The sequence below is a fragment of the Cricetulus griseus genome, chromosome 2 (assembly GCF_003668045.3).
Source record: "Cricetulus griseus strain 17A/GY chromosome 2, alternate assembly CriGri-PICRH-1.0, whole genome shotgun sequence".
Taxonomy (NCBI): domain Eukaryota; kingdom Metazoa; phylum Chordata; class Mammalia; order Rodentia; family Cricetidae; genus Cricetulus; species Cricetulus griseus.
In genome coordinates this window covers 119,442,214-119,463,038 of record NC_048595.1, presented here as the reverse complement: position 1 = coordinate 119,463,038, position 20,825 = coordinate 119,442,214, and the positions used below count along the sequence as shown (strand labels likewise).

General features: G+C 42.0%; 1 protein-coding gene across 1 annotated transcript in view; it reads left to right on the top strand.

Annotated features, from left to right (window-relative positions):
* Faxc (failed axon connections homolog, metaxin like GST domain containing) overlaps positions 1-20,825 on the top strand; it is a 65,813-nt gene that overhangs the window by 43,701 nt on the left and 1,287 nt on the right. The window contains exon 5 of the mRNA XM_027403451.2: positions 17,170-17,286. Within this exon, the coding sequence (XP_027259252.1) occupies positions 17,170-17,286 (117 nt within the window). The remainder of the gene's footprint in view (positions 1-17,169; positions 17,287-20,825) is intronic.

The following is a 20,825-nucleotide window of genomic DNA, read 5'->3' as shown; positions in this document are numbered from 1 at the left end:
CTACATTCCTCCAAACAAAAACATGGTTAGGCCTATCATAGCAATATGGTACCCCTGTCCCTGGCACTAACTTCTGTCTTAGAGTTTCTACTGCTGTGAATAGACACCATGACCACAACAACTCTAATACAGGAAAATATTTAATTGGGGCTGGCTTGAAGTTCAGAGGTTTAGTCCTCTTATCATACATGGCAGGGAGTATTGTGGCATGCAGGCAGACATGGTGATGGAGAAGCAGCTGAGAGTTCTGTATCTGAGTCAGCAGTCAGCAGAAAAGAGAGAGACACTTTGTCTGGCTTGAGCACTTGAAACCTCAAAGCCTGCCCCCAGTAACACACTTCCTTCAACAAGGTCATACTTCTTAATAGTGTCACTCTCTGATGACCAAGCATTCAAATCTATGAGCCTATGAGGGCCATTCTTATTCAAACCACCACAGTCTGCTTTAACATCAGAGAATATCTGTCAAACATTATCATTTAAGGTTGAATGTAGTTGATATATTCCCCACACCCTTAGTGAAGTGGTTTGCTTTATTATGAAACATTTTAAACACAGAAAAATAGAACAACACTGTTATGGAATTCCTGTCTGGGTCCTGTCCTGCTTTAGCCTCCAAAACAACACATGGAGACTCTATTTGTACAATATTGTTGGCCAATGCCTAGGTCTCCTTATTGGATAGCTCTGTTTTAATTATTAACCCATAACTACTAATATATGTATTTTTAAGGTCTTATCTTACGGAGAATTCCAGATTCATTCTTCCTCTCCTCCTGGGATCACTTGGCGACCCTACAACATTTCCCAGAATCCTCCTTCTCTCCTAATCCCGCCTATCTTGCTTTCCTATTGGACAACAGTGTTTTATTCATGAACCAATAAGAGAGACAACAGAAGGACTTCCCCCATCACAACACCATAATAAATACCTTTATATCTATCACTTTAAAATTTGGACACACTTGCATCATTGGTGTCTGTGTGTACATGTATGTGTGTGTTCATGTGTGTGTGTCTCTGTGTGTTTGTTTGTGTGTGTGTGTTGGGAACTTTTTAAAATGAATGACAGACACATTTATTTTTAAATGTTTTGAATGTGGCTCAGGGGAATAAAGATATTTCTCTTCTGACATAGGCACCTCTAGAAGGCACCAGTGATCCTGTGATAGATACCCTGTGAATCCTTCCTGGGGGAGCGTAGGCCAGACTTACTTGTTTGCTTTTATAACCTGAATTATGAAAGAAGCAATGGCATGACCATCCTAAGCTTTGATTACATAAGATGGTGGTTCTGTACTAGTCCTCCTGTCCTTCCCACTGTTACTTTCTTCATCACTTGCTCTGACAAGCCAGCTTTGCTGTATAAGGAACATGTACCCAAGGAGAGTTGTCCTTACCCAAGAGCCAGTGAAGAGACAAGATAAGCAGCTACATGAATAATTTGTTTAATAGATCTTCCCCAAGTGAGCCCTCTAGATAACTGCAACCCTGGCTATCGGTCAGCTTTCTGATACTATAATAAATAATGAAGACAATCAACTTACAAATAGAAAAGTTTTATTTTGGCTTACAGATACTATTCATGGTCAGGTAGAGTCATTGCTTTTACCCTTTTGACAGTGCTGTTGGATGGCAATGATATATAAACATGTCAAAGGAAAACTAGTGGGAAGAAAGAGGAGAACAGGGAAGGAGGGAGAGAGGAAGAGAGAGAGAGAGAGAGAGAGAGAGAGAGAGAGAGAGAGATCTAATATCTCAAGAGCATGCCTTTTCTGACTTAAAGTTCTCAAACTAAAGGCCTGCCTCTTAATTGTTTTGCTATTTCCCAGTAGAACCATCTAAGGCAGGGCAGGCCCTGTAACCCCTCCAGGAGCAGATCATTTAACCCCTCTAGGGTGGGTCCTTTAACCCCTTTAACACATGGTCCTTTGGAGAACATGTAAGATCAAAACTCTCACACCCGGCCGACATCTTATTCGTAGACTGTGAGAGACCCTGAGCCAGTGGCACCTAGATAAGGCTTCCTAGGTTCTGGGCCATAGACTCTAGCTCACTGAGTAAGGACACTTGCCACTAAGCATGGTAACCTAAGTTCTGTCACCAAGATCAACGTGGTGGAAGGAGAGAACCAATTTCTGCAACTGGTCCATTGTTATCTACAAATACTACATGGCACAAGCAAGTTCTCTCTCTCTCTCTCTCTCTCTCTCTCTCTCTCTCTCTCTCACACACACACACACACACACAAATAAATATAATTAAATATAGGGCTGGGCATGGTGGCACACACCTTAATTACAGTACTTAGGAGGCAGAGGCAGGTAGATATTTGTAGGGTTTTGTTTCCCATTTTTCTTTTTCTTTTTTAATTTAATTAGTTTATTTATTTTACATCACAACTACAGTCTCCCCTCCCTGATCTTCTCACACTCCACCCCCTTGTTCACTCCACTCCCTCTTAATCTACCCCTTCTCTGTATGTCTCTTAGAAACGGGTAGGTCTCCCACGGGCATCAGCAAAGCATGGCACATCAAGCTGCTGTAAGACCAAGCATCTCCCCCTGTATTTGGTCCCATGGAGGTTCCCTGGTTGTTGGTTCAGACTCTTGTGAATTACCATGGATTGCGGGGGGGGGGGGGGGGTCGGGAGAGTATGGAAACGAGCTGGGGGGTTGGTGGAGGGGGAGGGCATTGAGAGAGATGAGTGTAAAGTGGGGCTTTACAGAGTCAGGTAAAAGCCTGATGCTAGGGATATTTGTAGGTTTTAAGCCAACCTGGTCTACATGGCAAGTTTCCAGATACTTGTCTCAAAAAACAGTAAGAACAACAAAACGTTTATTGCTGGAACCTGCTAAGTTTGGGAGTAATTTACTAGCACCTTGTCTTTAATGCTCCAGGATAGCTTTAGCTCCATTAATTATGGTAGGCTCCTTTATTTGGCTGCTAAGCTGTTGAGAGTAAAGCCAGTTTGTCATCAGTCCTAAGAATGTTTATTCAGTCAGTTGATAGCAGGCACCAGACGTCAGAGATTTTTCAAGTTGTTTAGATAAAAGACTTTGCATCTTTTAGAAACAACATCTTATTGTTCAGTCTCTGAGAGACTACTATTGCCATGATTCTGAGCCTAACAGGAGTATTCCTATCTTGGCTGTGAAGAAACTGGGACTAATTCCAGGATTGCCTAACATGGCATGTGGAGGATTCTGTGTGTGGACTCTGTGCTTTGAAAAGGGAGTGTGCACTGCGGAAGAGCTGCGACCATTCTTAACTTTTTAATGGTCCAGACACAAGCAGGCAGAGCATCGGATAGGCAATAATGAAGTCTCCCATCAAGTGGGAGTTAGAGGTTCAGTACTCTACAGTAGCCTCATACAGAATTTTGGCATGGTGCCCAGACATCTGAGAAGGCACAATATTTCTGTGTTTGTTTAAAGGCAAGGCAGGAACCTGGGGAGACAGTTCAACTGCTTAAGTGCTTCTCATGCAAGCATGAGGATTTGAGTTTGACCCCAGAACTCATGCAGAAAGCTGGGTGAAGAGGAACATGCTTATATTCCAGCACTGGGAAAATAGATACAGGGAGACCCCTCCAAGTTCAGTTGTTAGACAAACTATTCTAATCAGTGAACCTTGGTCCCCTATGATAGACTCCAAAGTGGAGGATGGTTCCTAAGGAGCAATGCCTGTGATTAGCCTTTGGTGTCAACATGCACATGCACCCATGCACCTGCACATGCACACATATACCTGCACATGTGAACTCCAACCCTATGCACAAAGCAACTGGACTTCCTCCTCAGGGACCTGTACTTAGAGATTTGACTTGAATATGGTTTACCACTCCAGGCAGATCCAATGATGTTGATTGTTACAAATATTTACCAGTTTGCTGCTTACACAGATGTTGCAAGTGATTGAAGATCTTGGATTCCATTTAAGGTGACACATGGGGTCCAGGAGTATGGAGTCTGCTTGTAAAGCTGAGGTCTTCTGGCCCTGATGATCAAATACAAAACCATTTACCAGGGTCTGCTACTATTCTTTTTTCTTAATAGAAAAGCATGCTCCTTGTAGAAGGTTTGGAAACAAAATTTCAGCCTGACATTGAGTTCTGTGTAATAGGTTATCTCATTAAGCTAAATTTGGAGGTTGCCAAATGGTTCATGTAAGTGGGTTTCATTTGATGCCCCAAACAAGGCAGCCAAGGCAGAAATGAGGGAGCATGTCTTGATGAATTCAGTTGCATGTTTTATATTCTTTAGCTGCAGGCATGTATTTGGAAATTCAGAACTGAGGAGGGGGATTTGACTCATATGACTTAATTTTCTCTTACATTCATTCATTCATTGTGTGTGTGTGAGAGAGAGGGGGGCATATATGGGACAACTTGTAGGGGTTAGTTCTCTTCTTTCACCATGTAGGTTACAGGGATTAAACTCAGGTTGCCAGACTTGGCAGCAATTGTTTTTACCTTGAAAGCCATCTTTTCAGCCCCCTCATTTGGCTGTTATAGCTTTCAAATCTCCCCATTGCTACTAGATGAATCTTCAGACCCAGAAGCAATGATATTGAAGCAATGTGGGAACAGAGAAACAAGTCTGGTTAGTAGTGAGTTAGGTCTCTGTTCCAAATGCTAGCTGTAGACTTGAAGGCTGAGGAGCTGCTGTTCAGTGGTGCTGAATTGCAAGAAGTGAGCCTAGGAGGCAAGAGGTTTGTTGTGTTCGCAGCCACCTCAGAGCTTCCAAATAACACACGAGACACTATATTAGCAGGTGACTAGCATCTCTTCTTATAGGCTAGTTCTGTCTTTAATATTGACCCATAACTACTAATATATGCATTTCTATATGATCTTATCTTACCGAGAACGCTAGACTCACGCTCCTCTCCTCCCTGGATCACATGGCGACCTCTCTTTTACTACACTTCCCAGAATTCTCCTTGTCTCCTAGTCCCACCTATTTTGCTTTCCCATTGGCCAACAGTGTTTTATTCATCAACCAATAAGAGACACATATGCACAGAAGACTTCCCCCATCAGAGGTGAGCTTAGGAGACTTTTGCCCCTCCTGAGGAATACTTCCATCACCCAGAATTCCCACAAGTCTGATCTTTGTGCATGTGTGAAACCCTACACCTATGGTTCCTAGGTTTATAAAATATGTTTATGGAGCTTTGAGTGTGTGAGTCCAGAAGGTGCTCACTCAGACATGTCCAATAAGGAGAGAGGGAGAAAGCCCATTTCTTACAGTGTGTATCGGGCTCGCGCACTACCTGCTTATCCCCAGCAAACTTCAAGAAGTAGGATATCAGGCAAGAAAAGATTTGGAGGAAGGGTTATCGATGTTGGTGGTGAGTGGGGATGACACAAAAAATCAGAGTATGCCGGGTGTTGGTGGTGCACGCCTTTAATCCCAGCACTGGGGAGGCAGAGGCAGGCGGATCTCTGTGAGTTCAAGGTCTCCAGAGTGCCAGGATAAGCTCCAAAGCTACACAGAGAAACCCTGTCTCAAAAAACAAAACAAAACAAAAAATCAGAGTACTACCTAGGTATTTACTCTAGTGTGGTGACAAGGCATCAATAGCGACTTCTAGTCTGTTTCCTCCCCCTCCCCTTACCTTCCCCCAGATTTTGAGCTAGTTAGTGCAACTAGTTTGAGAGTTGTCAAAGTTGATGAGTTTTGCTCCGAGATTTACCTAAGAAGTGTAAGATAACCTCATCTGAGAGAAAAGCTCCTTATTATTGGAAGAACTATCTGTGTGGTGAGTATGGTATTCGCTGGGAACACCAACAAGGGCTGCTGTAGTGATATCTTGTTTATATTCTAACAAATAAAGCTTGCCTGGAGATCAGATGTAACACAAAAAATTAAAGACTGATATTGTGGTTCAAACTTCATGCTAAAGATCAGTCAAGCAAAGCAGCCGGCCACTAGCTTCTTACCTCCACCTCAGGCTGAATGGGCTGATCCTGTCTCCACAAGCTCCCACCAAGCCTCAGACTGTATCCTCTCCTCAGCGTGGCTGGAAAATGAATGCTCCTATCTTCAGTGTGATTGGAGAATGAATGCCTCATACTGACTATTGAAGTCCCTGCTTCTATTTTTTATGCTCCTCTAGTGCTGGGATTAAAGGTGTGTGATCTGTTACTCTTTTAGACTGATTCAGCCTCATGTATCCCTGGGTGGCCTTCATCCATCTGCCTCTTAATCCTGAGTCCTAGGATTAAAGGTATGCACCACCACCTCCTAGCTACTGGCTGCTTGGATTAAAGGTGTGTGCCTGGCTTCTGTGGCTTGTGGCTGACTTTGCTTTCTGAATCCTCAGGCAAGCTTTCATAAATTATAAACAATATATCACCACAATCAGAGGGCAGAGCTAGCCATTCGTTAACCATAGAGGTCTGGAGGTCTGTACAGACAGACAGGAAGTGATAAGGCGGGAGGAGACAGGAGCACAGTCTCTTTTTGGCTGGGAAGTTAGCGTGGTGAGGTGGCTGTGGCTTGCTCCTTTGTCTCTCTGATCTTCAGGAAAGCTTTCTTTATTGGAGTATAAACAAGATATCACTACAGGCTGCTGTAGATATTATTTCAAACAAAGAGAAGTTTGATCAGGAGTTTAAGGGAGAGTAGAAAGCAGGTTCTATTTTCCTATGGTGTTGTCTTTTGGGAGACTCAGAAGAAGCAGTTGAAGGCTGTGTTTTCTGTATGGAAGACCTCAAGACTACAGAGACTATGTTACACTCCAAATCTGTGACTTCTAATTTGCCTTTAATTCTCAGTTAATTTAAGGCAAGAGAGGGGCAATATGAAACACGAATGGCATCCACTTTCACTTCATTGGAATTGCCTGTTTGGAAATTATTAGTGTCAAGTACAGGGAACTCTGGGTGGGGGGAAGAATATAATTTCTGTTCACAGATTGGTAAAAATAAGTATGTGAAAATCTTTCTCTTTTGAAACTGTTTTTTCTTGTACAGCTATTCATTTCTGCTAGGCATAGTCTGGAAATTTTGTAAAGTTGCATAGATGTGATGAGAGTGACTATTGAAACTGGGAAAAGAATTAGTAAGGAAGGAGGGACATGCTCTCTCCCAGTGTTCTGAAGAAACTGTGCATCCCACAGTGATGTGGGGATGTGGGGAAACAGGTGATCAGTTCTTCCTTAGGAGCATGTTAGTGGGGATAGGAATGGATGCTGGGATATCATGCATGGGGCGGTAGAGTCTTTGTGTGGTCCCAGAGGAAAGAATGGGAGTTCTGAGGAGATGCATCTAGTTTAACATTTAAGAACTAGCTATGGAATAGTCTTCTGTGCCCACCGTGAAAGCAGAAGTCTTCAGTGGAGTTTGGACATATCTGGTAAGGAAGTTAGGAAAGGAATTTTTGTATTGGGATAGATACTGAACTGGTTCTTTCAGTAAATAATTACTTGCACTTATTAGTGATGAGTATAAAATAATTCCTCTTTAGGGTGACACCTCCTAATTTTAAAGTGCTTTTGCATTATACTTTTTAATCTTTACGCTAGCTCTCCATTCTAAGAAAGGAATGAGATAAACATAACTGAGAATCACTGTAAATGATGGTTTCTATTGGGATGGTTACCAAATAGACAGAAAAGTAAAAGAGGTTTCCTAAATCTCAAATGACTTAAAAACTATTTGAACAGATGGTACATATACATAAGTAAGACTACAAGATGGCTCATGTCATTAACTTAATGAGTAATTGGACTAGTGGTTTTCTTTCTTTTTCTTTATTTTTTTGTTGTTGTTTTGTTTTTCAAGACAGGGTTTCTCTGTGTAGCTTTGTAGACCAGGCTGGCCTCGAACTCACAGAGATGTGCCTGCCTCTGCCTCCCAAGTGCTGGGATCAAGGGCATGTGCCACCAGTTCCTGACTGGATTAGCCGTTTTAAAAATGTAGTCCATAGAACTGCAGTTATCCTCATTAATTTGGAATCTTGTTACAAATAGTAGGTACATATAAGTACCAAGAGCTAAACAGTTGTGAGAAAAAGTCATCCTGAGCGAGGTAACCCAGATGGAAAAAGAAAAACATGGTGTATACTCAGAAGAAGATATTAACTGTTAAATAAAGGATAACCATGGTACAATCTACAGACCCAGAAAGACTAGGTAACAAGGAGGGTTCAGTGGGGGACACTCGGATCTCCCTGGGAGGGGGAAATAGAAGAGATTTTGTGAGTGGACTGTGGGTGGGGTGGGGACCGGAACATGAGCAATCAGGATGGGGAGGGCAGACAGGGAGAGTACCAAAAGAGACTGCTGGAAAGTGGGGAGTATTTCAGGGTCAGATAAAAATCTGGCACAAGGGAATCTCCCAGGAATCTACAAGGAAGACCCCCAGCTGAGACTGCTAGCAATTGTGGATAAATAGTCTGAACTGGTCATCTACTGTGACCAGGCAAGGCTTCAAATGGAGGGAGTGGGAAACCAATCCAGCCACATACCCTTCGACTTACAGTCTGTCTTGCCTGTGGGATGTGCTGGGGTAAGGGTGGCTTGGAGATTGAGTGAGTGGCCAACCAATGACTCATCTAGCCTAAAGACCATGTCAGGAGAGTAAGCCTACCCCTAACATCCAGAGGTTGGATGACCCAGAGACCCAGCATTGAACCAAACATGACTGGAGGAAAAAAATGTCAACGTAATCGTGCCTAATGATATTCTGCTATGCTTAATAGATTTGTGCCTAACTCCATTGTCATCAGAGAGGCTTCATCTAGCAACTTATGGAAATAGATGCAGACCCACAGCCAAACTTTAGGTGAGCTCAGGGAATCCTGAAGAAGAGAGGGAGAAAGGATTTTAGGAGCTGGAGGGGTCAGGGGCACCATGGGGCAGCCCCACAATCAACTAACCTGGGCTCATAGGGGGTGACAGAGACTGAACTGACAACCTGGAAGCCTGTATGGGACTGACCTAGGCATTCTGTATATATGTTACAGTTGTGTAACTTTGTCCTCTTGTGGGATTCCTAACAGTGGGAACAGGGGCTGTCTCTGACTCTTTACTCTTACCGGCTTTTGGGACCGCACTCCTCATACTGGATTGCCTTGCATTGTCTTAATGCATAGGAGGAGTGCTTAGTGTTACTACAACTTGATAGGCCATGTTTTGTTGATACTCATGGGAGACCTGGCTTTACCTAAACAGAAATGGTGGAGGAGTAGATTGAAGGGTGGGAACAGAGGGGGTGTGAGGGGGACTAGAAGGACAGGAGGGGAATGTAAAGCAAACAAACAAATGAATAAATCTATTAAAAATCAAAACAAAAAGTAGGTCCTGGCCACTGAAGCTCCTGGGGTGAGACCCTCATCAGTGGGGGATTGTTATTGTTGTGCTGGAGGGGATGAGAGTCTCCAGGGCTTCCTACAGGCTGAGCATGACCTCTGAGCTGTGTCCCACTGAGCTGTGTTCCTACCCTGTAATAAGTGTTCTCGAGTTTAACATCACTGCTCCACTCGTATATCTCAGTGCTTCTCAAATTCTTTTTCTCAGTGCCTCTCACATTTCAGCATATATAAGAGCCATTCAAAAATTATTAAAAATGTGACCAGCAACAACAGGAGGTTCTCTAGTGATTTGGTGCCTCTTGAGACTTGCTCATCTGAAAACGTAACACGTACTCTCTTGTTCCCTACACAAGTATCTGTTGAATTTATTTGTGGGTTTTTGTGATTGTTTTGAGACATGTATCCTGGGATGGCTTTTAACTTCCTATGTAGCCGAAGCAGGCCTTTGCAATCCTGATCCTTGTACCTCTACCTTCAAAATGGTGGAATTATAAGTTCATGCCGCCGCACCTATCTTGATTTGTGTTTTGAATGATGCTGTCAGCTCTGCTGGGTGATTCTTTGATAGCTTTAGTATTGTTCTCTGTGATTTAGGAGAGAGGAAGATTCTGAGATAGTGGACCATGAGCTCAAGTCTGGGTACAAATGGCAAATATTATCAGGGCCAGTAATATTCTTATTACTCATGGTTCAGCATCTACTGTTTAGTTTTTGGTCATGCTTGGGTGCCCCTGTGGCATCTATATCTACAATATGGTCTTCCATTCGGAGAGGAGCTGCCTAAGTCATCCTGGACTACGTGGGGAATTAAGGAAGTCCAAAAATGCCCGAATCAAAGAATTACAAGTATTTGTTTGGGGACATTCACAATGAAGATAAAGAGCCACCGTGGTCTTCTGCCCTTGGATGCACCAGATGCTGCAATCCCATCCAACCATCAGCCAAGAGAGAGTTGCCTTCCAATCTGCATGTAGTATTTGAGACCCTGCCCCTGAATTAATTCCCACAACCCTGGACAGATAATATAACATTCTAGAAATAGCTGCCATTTCCTGACTCTTCAGCTCGGCCAGTCTATCCATACTCCTGCAGGGCCTCTCCAGAGTCACATAGCTGGTTGGTCATTGCTCTTATATTTCCTCCTGGTTTCTGCTTCCCGAAGATGCTTTAAGACACACTATGGAGGTCTGTCAGATCACCCTGAGCACCAGAGTCATCTGAAATTGTTGGGATGTGTGTTCACCTCATAGGCTGAAGGGCTTTGCCAACTTGAAGAAGCATTCCATGAGCTTGTGCACTGGCTTCATTTGGCATGCACTCCAGGTAGTCTGATGTGCCTTGAGTGTCTCACTTCCGGAAACTTCTGTGTTTCCAGCTTTTCTCTTTTCTCTTCTCTTGTCTTCGCTTGTCTTCTCTTGTCTTCTCTTCTCTTCCTCTTCCTCTTCCCTTCCCTTCCTTTCCCTTCTCTTTCTTTCTTTTCTTTTCTTTTTTCTTTTTTTGGCCTTTCCAAGGACAGAGTCCATATTCCCAACCTGGAGTTAGAGAGAGTTGAAGGTGCTCAGATACCCCCTGCTGCTTCTGTCCCTCCTCTCAATGTGGTCATGGTGGTTTACTTGACACGCTGAAGCTCAAGGTGTATCATCATCCATGCCTATTCCTCCATTGCTCTTCACAGACACCTTTTGTTTTGCCAAATCCCTCTGCCCTGGGATCTGGGACCACTTAGTGATCCCTGGGTGAACTGTATTAGTTGGCCTCTTTGCCTATAAGTAGAGTAAAATCTGGTTAAATTTTCCTTTCCTTTTTGGGGATTTAAGTTAATGCGTAGAGTGCTTATTTAACATGTCCAAGTTCCTGGGTTTGATACTCAACACACACCTGTATCCCAGCATCCTGAAGGTAGGGCAGGAGGATCAGAAATTGAAGATCATCCTTGAATATATAGAAAGTTCCAGGCCAGCCTGGGCTCGTGAGATCCTGTCTCTAAACAAACACCAGTAAATTAAACTATTGGGTTATAACTCATTGAACAAGTCAACTATCCATGAGTATATATTTTCATACATAGATAATTGAATGCATTAGTAAATGGGATGGAGGGATAGAAAGATTCTAATTAATTTGTTTTGAAAGAATGAGAGAAATAGAAACTCAGAAGCAAGTGCTGAATAAGAAGGAAACCCAGATATTTGTTTCAATGAATCTTTCCAGAGATTATTAATTGCAAATGGAAATACAGTAATTTTATGAGGAAGCCTGTCATAACTCACTTTTTCCATATGGTCAGAAGTACCATGGATAGTGATAAGACATAACCCTGTACCCCTTGATACACACCCTTAGGAGGGGGGTTAGTTAACACTCTCCAGAGAAACATAGCTATTAGGATGTAAGTAGATTTATTATATGGAACTGGCTCTCACACAGTTATGGATGCTGAGAAGTCCCCAAATCAGGAGAAAGAGTTAGCAAGTTATAGGCTCCAGAAACCCATGGCATGTTCTAGTGTGATGCCAAATGCCTAAGAACCAGGAAGAGCTGTTGCTTAAGCTTAGATCTGGAGACAATAGTTAAGACCCTCGAAGAGCCAAAGTTTCAGAGTGAGTCCAAAGGCAAGCAACAGCAAATCTGAAGGCAGTCAGGAAGACGATCAGCGTCTTTGTTCTGTTAGCTCAGCTGACAGAGAGAGGCCTACTCACTCAAGGGAGAGCACTTTGTTGTATTCAGTCCTCTAGCTCAATTGCTAATTCAGAGTACCTTTACAGACACACCCAGAATATTGTTTATTCAAACAGGCACTCCAAAGCTTAATCATAACATTATATAATTTTTTCCCATTAAGAATACAGGAGTAGTTCTGTGGTACTCTTGCAAAAAAATGGGGACCTCATCTAATCATAAGAAAGCCTCAGATAAATTCAAGTTGATAGATATTTGATAAAATAACTGACCAATTTTTTTGAGGCAGGATATCAGAGTTGAGGTCAGTCTGCTTCAGCTTCCTGAGTGTTAGGATTTATAGGTGTGTACCACCACACCCAGTTCTGACCATTGTCATTTAAGAATATCAAGGTTGTAAGAGACAAGGAAAGACTGAGGGACTCTCAGGTAGGACAGCTAAATGCAATGTGGGATCCTGAATTGGAAACTGGAACAAAAAGGGATGTTAACCCAAAACCCAATAAAATTAGAAATAAGTCCACAGTGGTCTTAATTATAGTGCACTCATGGTTAATTTCCTGGTTCTTGATTTTCATAAGCATACCATGATTATGTAAAACATTAATATTAATAGAAATCAGTCAGAAGACATAAAGAGACTTAGTTATTTTTGCAGCTCGTCCATGTCTCAACATATTTAAAATACAAGTTTATTTTAATTAGATGTATGTATGTATATATCTGTGTGTGGGCATAAGCAGATGAGTACAGGTGCCCACAGAAGCTAGAGGTGTTGGGTTTCCTGGAGCTGGAGTTACAGGTGGTTGTGGGCTGCCTGATGGCAGGTCTGGGAGCTGAACTTGGGTCCTCTGGAAGAGCACTGTGTTCTCTTAATCACCGAGGCTTCTCTCCAGACCTTCAAAACAGAAGCTTAATGGGAACTCTGGGGACTTTTTAATGACAGAACATGTTTTTATATCATTTAAATTTACAATTTTCCCATGATTGTGAACATACACAAGCAATTTTGTGTCTACCTTTCGATGTTTTCCATATTGCTAAATTCAATCTATATTTATTTTATGAACACCTTAAAAATCTGTCCAATTTCTACCCTGATTTCCTTTTTCTGTTCTGTGCTTTTCCTCTCTTGGATCTGCTGGCCTTGTTGTTTCTGGAGTCTTTGTCTCTGAGATGATGATGTGCGCATAATATTACGGAGACAAAGAACACTGGGCCAGAACCCAAGAGGCTGTGGTGCCAGCATCTTAGTCTGGTTCTATTGTTAATTTGATTTCTTTCCACTTGTAATTTTCTGAGACCAAATAGTTTTGGCTAACGACCATGTACACAACTTGGTGTATGAGTTAAAATGATTATATAGATATTATATGTATTATCGTGCTCTATATTTAGATTTTCTAAATGCTTTATCCATATGAATTTTCACATCTTGTCCTCAAAGTCTTTAATTTTTATCAAAGACTTCATAATATACACTCTAGCATTTTCCCTAGAATGCTTGTGTGTGTGTGTGTGTGTGTGTGTGTGTGTGTGTGTGTGTGTGTGTGTGTATGAAGAGCCAGAGGACAACTTCAGGTGTCATTCCTTAGATACTGACTTACGGGCCTACAGCTTGATAAATAAGCTAGCTTTGCACAAATCTTAAGGTCCACCTGCCTCTACATCTCCAGTTCTGGGATTACAAACATGTGTCACCATGCTCAGCCTTTTAAAAGAATTCCAAAGTGTGTTCTTCAGGCTGAATTCAGTTGTGCTTGTTGCAATACAAGCACTTGACTTATGAACCATCTCTCTAGTTCCTCTAGAATAATTCTTTCTTTTTTGCTTAGATTCCAAGGTAAGATGGAAATGGTAGAGACTGGTAGACAGTGAGACACATCTAGGGCTCTAACCAGGAAAACTCAGTTTTCTTCATCAGAAAAGATAATTTGGCTAGGTTCAGATATAGGGATTCTTTGGTTCCTATGGAATGCATAGTAGACATTCTCTCTCCCTCCTTCCCTCCCTCCCTTCTTCCCTCCCCCCTCCCTCCTACCCTCTCCCTTCCCTCCCTTTCTCCCTCTCTCTTTTCTTGAGACAAGTTCTCATTATGTATCCCTGGCTGGCCTGAACATCACACAATACCTCAAACTCACAAAAAAAATCTTCCTGTCTATGCCTCCTGGATATGGAGATTGAAGAGATGCACCCCCATGCCTGGCAGTAGACATAATTTTAAAAAATAATATCTCCTAATTTTATTTGCTTTTCCTGGCTTGTTTCCTTGTGTTGCCTCCTGTAGAAATTTCCCCTCTTACCTGGCCTGTGAATTGACATCACAGGTCCAACTTCCTCAGTGCGCCACTCAAGGATGCTTCTAGGATATGGCCATACCAGGAAAATAAAAGCATGCTGCAAGAGTTTGTTAAGTAAATATAAGAAGTGATCCTTCTTTCAGAGAGCTTTTCACCTACCGGAAGGATAAAATCCACTGATAAAAGATAACCTGGGCATGCACAGCAGAGGAAAAATACTATGTAAGGGGTCTGAGAGGAGGAAGCAGGGAGAATATATTTATTCCCTTTGTGCTTAGTTCTTGTCACCTCAGTCTTCTCAATAATTTGAAAATACACCCACTTTATAGTTGAGGAATATGGCATTATGTCATATTCCTTTATGTCCTGTGTGGTTACATGGATGGCAGTGAGACTGAGCTTCAGCTGTGTGAATTGAAAACTCCCATTATCACTGAGCAGAGTAAGAGAGAAATCTTTCAAAGGAAGCTGGTGATGAACCTCAAAGATAAATGGGATTGATGAGATAGAACTGGGAACCCATATAGGCTGTAGAGTGTAGTGTGTGAAGTGTAGCAACGGAGACACCATGTGCTGGGGAACAGAACAGTGGGATCAAAGAATAAAGGAAGAGAGGGGTTTCACTGGAGTACAGGTTGAGTTGGGAGCAGAGGACCATGGTCCTTGTCTTCCAGGTTGAGTTTGGACTTTATTTCCTAGCTTCTTTAATAAGCCTTTGAAAGTGTTTGTGAAAAGGAATGACATGATCTTATAAGATTACATTCATGTGGTAAGAAAGGGAGAGTGTCCTCACAAGAGCTAGTGGTCACTAAGTTACTAAAAACTGATGCAGAATGTTTTATAGTTTTACATTCCCCACAGTAGTTTTGAGGAACAGGCTTATTTGTGCTTGGCATCTAGAGGTGCCAAGCCTCAGGTGTCATTCCTTAGGGAACAGCCTCAGGTGTCATTCCTTAGGTGTTGTTCACCTTTCTTTTGAGACAGGATCTCTCACTCACCTGATACTCACAAAATAGGCTCAGCTTGGCTTCTCAGAAAGGAGGTTATGAAAGCATGCTGTCGTGCCCATATTTTTAAAATGTGGGTTGTAGGGATTAAACTTAAGTTGTTATCCTTACAAAGCAAACACTGTATTGACTAAGATATATCCCAAGCCCTGGGAACAAGTACTCCTAATGTCATCTCCTATTGCAGACAGGAAACCTTTAGAAGTTAGGTTATGGTCAGGACAGATAACCAGATTCCAGGATGTAACATGGGTGCATACACTTCTACTATTGCCTCTTTACAATACAGTACCCGACAACAGCCCAGAAGACAACTTGGGGTAGCTTTTATAAAAAAATATTTACTTATTATGTATACAGTGTTCTGCCTATATGTGTGCCTACATGCCAGAAGAGATCTCATTACAGATGACTGAGCCACAATGTGGCTGCTGGGAATTGAACTTAGGACCTCTGGAAGAGCAGCCAGTGCTCTTAACCTCTGAGCCATCTCTCCAACCCCATTGGGGCATTTTTTCTTCTCCATTACATGAATTAAAAAAATTTCACATATTTCCCTCTGACCTCTCCCAACTCCCCACATGCCATTGCCTCTCAAATGCATGGCCTCTTTTTCTTTCATTATTGTTGTGATGAGTATTTTTGAATAATGAAACCTGCTGAGGCCATTTACTTTTGGTTATGTGTGCATTTTTTAGGGCTGACCACTTGGTGTTGGATAACCTAGTAGGGGCTCTGCCCTGGAGAAGACAAACTCTCCTGTTCTCAAGAGTGGTTATTTGCCTATAGCTCTTCATCTAGGGGCGGCTCCTATGACATCCCCATCCATGTTGATATATTAATCACTGCTCAGGCAGTGTATAGACAACCGTATCATGGAGATTTCATGGCTGTAGCTTTTCTGCCATTTTCAGAAACAGGAGTTTCGGTCTGTTTGCTCTTAAAATATTTTTGTCCCTCTTCTGTGATGTCCCCTGAGCTGTAGGTATAGGGGTTTTATTATAGTTGTATCATATCAACTGTTCTCTACATTTTGACTAGTTGTGGCTTTTAGTTGCTTTCAGTCTGCTGCAAAAAGAAGTTTCTATTTATGCTACCCAGTACTTAACAGCAGCCCAAAACACAACTTGGGCAGTTCTTATTAGTCAAGTGTGATAGTCCATGCGTCAAGGCCTGAACTTAACGTCGGTGTTGTTTAAACAGAGATATGAGAGTTGTGTGAAACATCCCTGCTAGGGCCTGCTGCCAGGGATGAACCTTTGACCTTGTAACTTCTCTGTAGTTGAGGTTTCCCAGGGATGCTGGCATTCTATGCAAAATAGTTACCCTGCCCCTGTCCATGGGAGTATCATGAACAATCTTGCTTCAAACTCCTTAGCCTAGGCCTTTTGTTTGTTTCTAGGCAAATGTATTGATTTAGTCTCATAAACACTGAGGTCTTGGGTGCTTGGTATAAATTACTTTTGAGATAGTTGCAGTGAACTTCCAGGTATTGGTAAGCATCGGATGTTTTTGTTACCAGAGTTGAGACAAGGAGGTTGTCTGGAATTTAGTTGTTGATAAATAACTCCTTTTTTCTGGGAGCATCCTTATTCCCTTGTGTATGTGAGCATGCTTCCCTGCTTTGCTACTTTGGGAGTTGTTGTGTCATAGAACATTCATCTATATCTATCTATCTATCTATCTATCTATCTATCTATCTATCTATCTATCTATGGAAAGGGCATGCACATGTTTTGACCCTATAAAGATTTTTGGTGCACAGTTAAACAACCACATAAGGAGAATGTGTTTAATGCCTTTGTGATCATATTGGACAGTGGGGTCAATCTAGTTACCTTTATATTCATTTTTCTGCAGGTGACAAGAAGTACATCATGGGGCCCAAGCTTTCCACTCTTGATGCCACTGTCTTTGGACACTTGGCACAGGCGATGTGGACTTTGCCAGGAACAAGACCTGAGCGGCTAATCAAAGGCAAGTACCAAGGCACATGTGTAGAGGTCAGAGGACAGCTTATAGGCGTTAGTTCTCTTTCAATTATGTGGGTTTTGGCAGAGTTGGTAGCAAGCACTTTTACCTGCTGAGCAATCCCACCAACTTTCATTAAGACATTTTCTATGGTGTGTGTGTGTGTATGTGTGTGTGTGTGTGTGTGTGTGTGTGTGTGTGTGTGTGTTCGATAGTAGGCATGAATCATAGGGCTTTTCACATGCTGTCAAGTGCTTGGTTAGATTTTCAAATTAGGCAGTAATACATAATGGTTACAAGTTAAATCACAAGAGAATAGGTTAAAATATATTTTTAACTATCACTATTAAAATGTTAATGGTGACTGCTTGGGATTGATAAATGCTGTTTTTTTTTAATGTGTTTATGTGCGTGTCCACAGACTAGTGATCTTCCAGATTATGTTGTTTCCTATAACAGAAAAATAAACCAGAGTGTTTAGACTCCAACCAACAGCAATCAGTGCAGAAACAAGTGAAATGGCTTTGACAAGAAACTGGAAGAAAGACATAATAATAATGATGATGATAGTAACACACTGTGAGATAACCATGGTGCTATACTGTGAAACTCAGATCCTCCATGTGTGTTGTTGAGTAGAAGAAGCACAGGGGACAGACTATGTAGCAAATGCAAGTTTGTATAAACACTTGAAAGCACATTTCTATAAGAATGTTAAAAATGTTATCCAGAGTGGGGTTGCTGGCCAGTCTTTTATTTTTTCTTATTAGTGTTTCCTAGTTTTTTTTTTTTTTTTTTACTAATCATGGATTACACATACAGTAAGTGAAATGTTTATATAGCTAAAAAAGACACAGTCTTAGAGTAAAAGAGTTGGTCAAATTACTATCTATAAGCAACACTGCCATCTGGTGGATCAAAGGCAAAACTCATACAATTTCATTTTTCTTCTGGAATTTGGAAATGCTCATCAGATTCTATTTATAGTCGGTGTACAGCTATTTAACTTAAAATATTTAAAAGAGTAAAACCACAACTTTTATTAGATGTGTTTGTAGATACACTTATCTGTAAGGACAATTCTCCCCCCGCCATCTATTTATTTTGCATCCTGGCCACAGTACCCCTACCCCCAACCTACCCTCCCAGTCCCTCTCTCCCATCCCTTCTCCCAGTCCCCAATCCCCTCATCTTCTGTCTCCATCACAGGCAAGGTCTCCTGTAAGTATCAATAAAATACAGCATATCAAGTTTCAGTAAGACTAAGCACCTCTCCATGTACAAGGAGAGCCAGTATGAGGAGTGCGGTCCCAAAAGCTAGCAAAGAGTCGGCGACAGCTCCTGTTCCCACTGTTAGGAGTCCTATAAGAGGACAAAGCTACATAACTGTAACATCTATGCAGAGTACCTAGGTCAGTCTCATACAGGTTCCCTGGTTGTTGTTCAGACTCTGCCAGCCCCTATGAGCCCAGGTAAGTTGATTGTGTGAGTCTTCCTGTGGCGTCCTTGACCCTCTGCCTCCTACACTCCTTTTCCCTCCTCCTCTGCAGGATTCCTGGACTCCACCTAAAGTTTAGCTGTGAATCTGCATCTGTCTCCACCAGTGGCTGAATGATGCCTCTCTGATTACAATTGGGCTGGGCACCAATCTGGTCACAGGAGATAGCCAGTTTAGGCTACATATGCACTATTGCTAGGAGTCTAGGCTGGGGTCCTCCCCATACATTCCTGGGAGATTCCTCTGTTCCAAGCTTCAGCCTGACTCCAGAACGCCTCCCCCCAGCCATCCCCTCTAGCAATCTCATTCTCTGTGCCCCCCAACATGATTGTGCCTGTCCCCACCCCCCACCCGCCCTCAGTCCACTCACAAAATGTCTTCTATTTCCCCTTCCCAGGGATATCTGGGTGTCCCCCAGGAACTCTCCTTGTGACCTAGTCTCTCTGGGTCTTTAGATTGTAGCATAGTTATCCTTTGTTTTACAGTTAACATCCATTTATGAGTGAGTATATACCATGTTTGTTTTTATCAGTCTGGGTTACCTCAGGATGATTTTTTCTAGTTCCATCCATTTGCTTCCAAGTTTCCTGGTGTCCTTGTTTTTAACAGCTGAGTAGTACTCCATTGAGTAAAATGTACCACATTTTCTTTACCCACTCCTCAGGGAACATCTAGGTTGTTTCCAGGTTCTGGCTATTTCAAATGAAGCTGCTATGAACATAGTTGAGCAAGTGTCCTTGTGGTATGATTGGGCATCCTTTGGGTATATGCTCAAGAGCAGTATTGCTGGCCTTGTGGTAGGTTGAGTCCCAGTTTTCTGAGGAATCACCATACTGACTTCCAAAGTGGCTGTACAAGTTTGCCCTACCACTAGCAATGGAGGAGTGTTCCTCTTGCTTCATATCTTCTCCAGCATGAGCTGTCACATTTTTGATCTTAGCCATTCTGACAGCTGTAAGATGGGATCTCAGAGTTAATTTGATTTGCATTTCTCCAATATCAAATATCGGATATCAAATATCTAAGGATATCAAATAGCTAAGGATATCAAATATCTCCTTAAGGCCATTTGAGATTCTTATTTTGAGAATTCTCTGTTTAGATCTGCACCCCATTTTTAAATTGGATTCTTTGGTTTGTTGATATCTAGTTTCTTGAGTTATTTGTATATTTAGAAATCAGTCCTCTGTCAGATGTGAGGTTGGTGACGATCTTTTCCCATCCTGTAAGCTGATGTTTTGTCTCGTTGACTGTGTCCTTTGCCTTATAGAAACTTTTCAGTTTCATGAGATTTATTTATTAATTGTCTATCTTGGTTTCTGTGCTATTGGTGTTCTGGTCAGGAAGTTGTCTCCAGTACCTATGCATTTGAGATTACTTCCCACTTTCTCGTCTATCAGGTTCAGTGTATCTGGATTCATGTTGAAGTCTTTGATCCTCTTGGACTTGAGTTTTGTGTAAAGATGGTTCTTAACAATCCTCTTTACGGAAAATACGAGGCTTAGTTTTTAATCTTTTAAAAATTTATTTCCATTTTCCCTCTTATTGAAAATAGCTTCTTTTCTCATACACTATATCATGATTATAGTTTCCCCTCCCTCTACTCCTTCCAGTCGGTCCCTTCCCACCTCCCCTCCCCTCTGGATCCACTCTCTTTCTGTCTCTCATTAGCAAAGAACAGGTTTCTAAGAGAAAACAACCAAACATGACAAAGTAAAGTATAGTAAGATAAAACAAAAACCATCATATCAAGGCTGGACAAGGCAACCCAACAGAAGGAAAAGAGTCCTAAGAGAAGGGGCAAGAATCAGAGACCCACTCATTCTCACACTCGGTAGTCCATAAAAGTACCAAGCTACAAGCTATAATATATTCAAACAAGACCTAGTGCAGAAGCCTTACAGGCCTTGCGTTTGCTGCTTTAGTTTCTGTGAATTTATGTGAGCCTTGCTTAGTTGATTCAGAGGGCCTTGTACTCCTGGTGTCCTACACTCCCTCTGGCTCTTACATTCCCTTTAGACTCTCCATGTGATGTCTGGCTATGGGT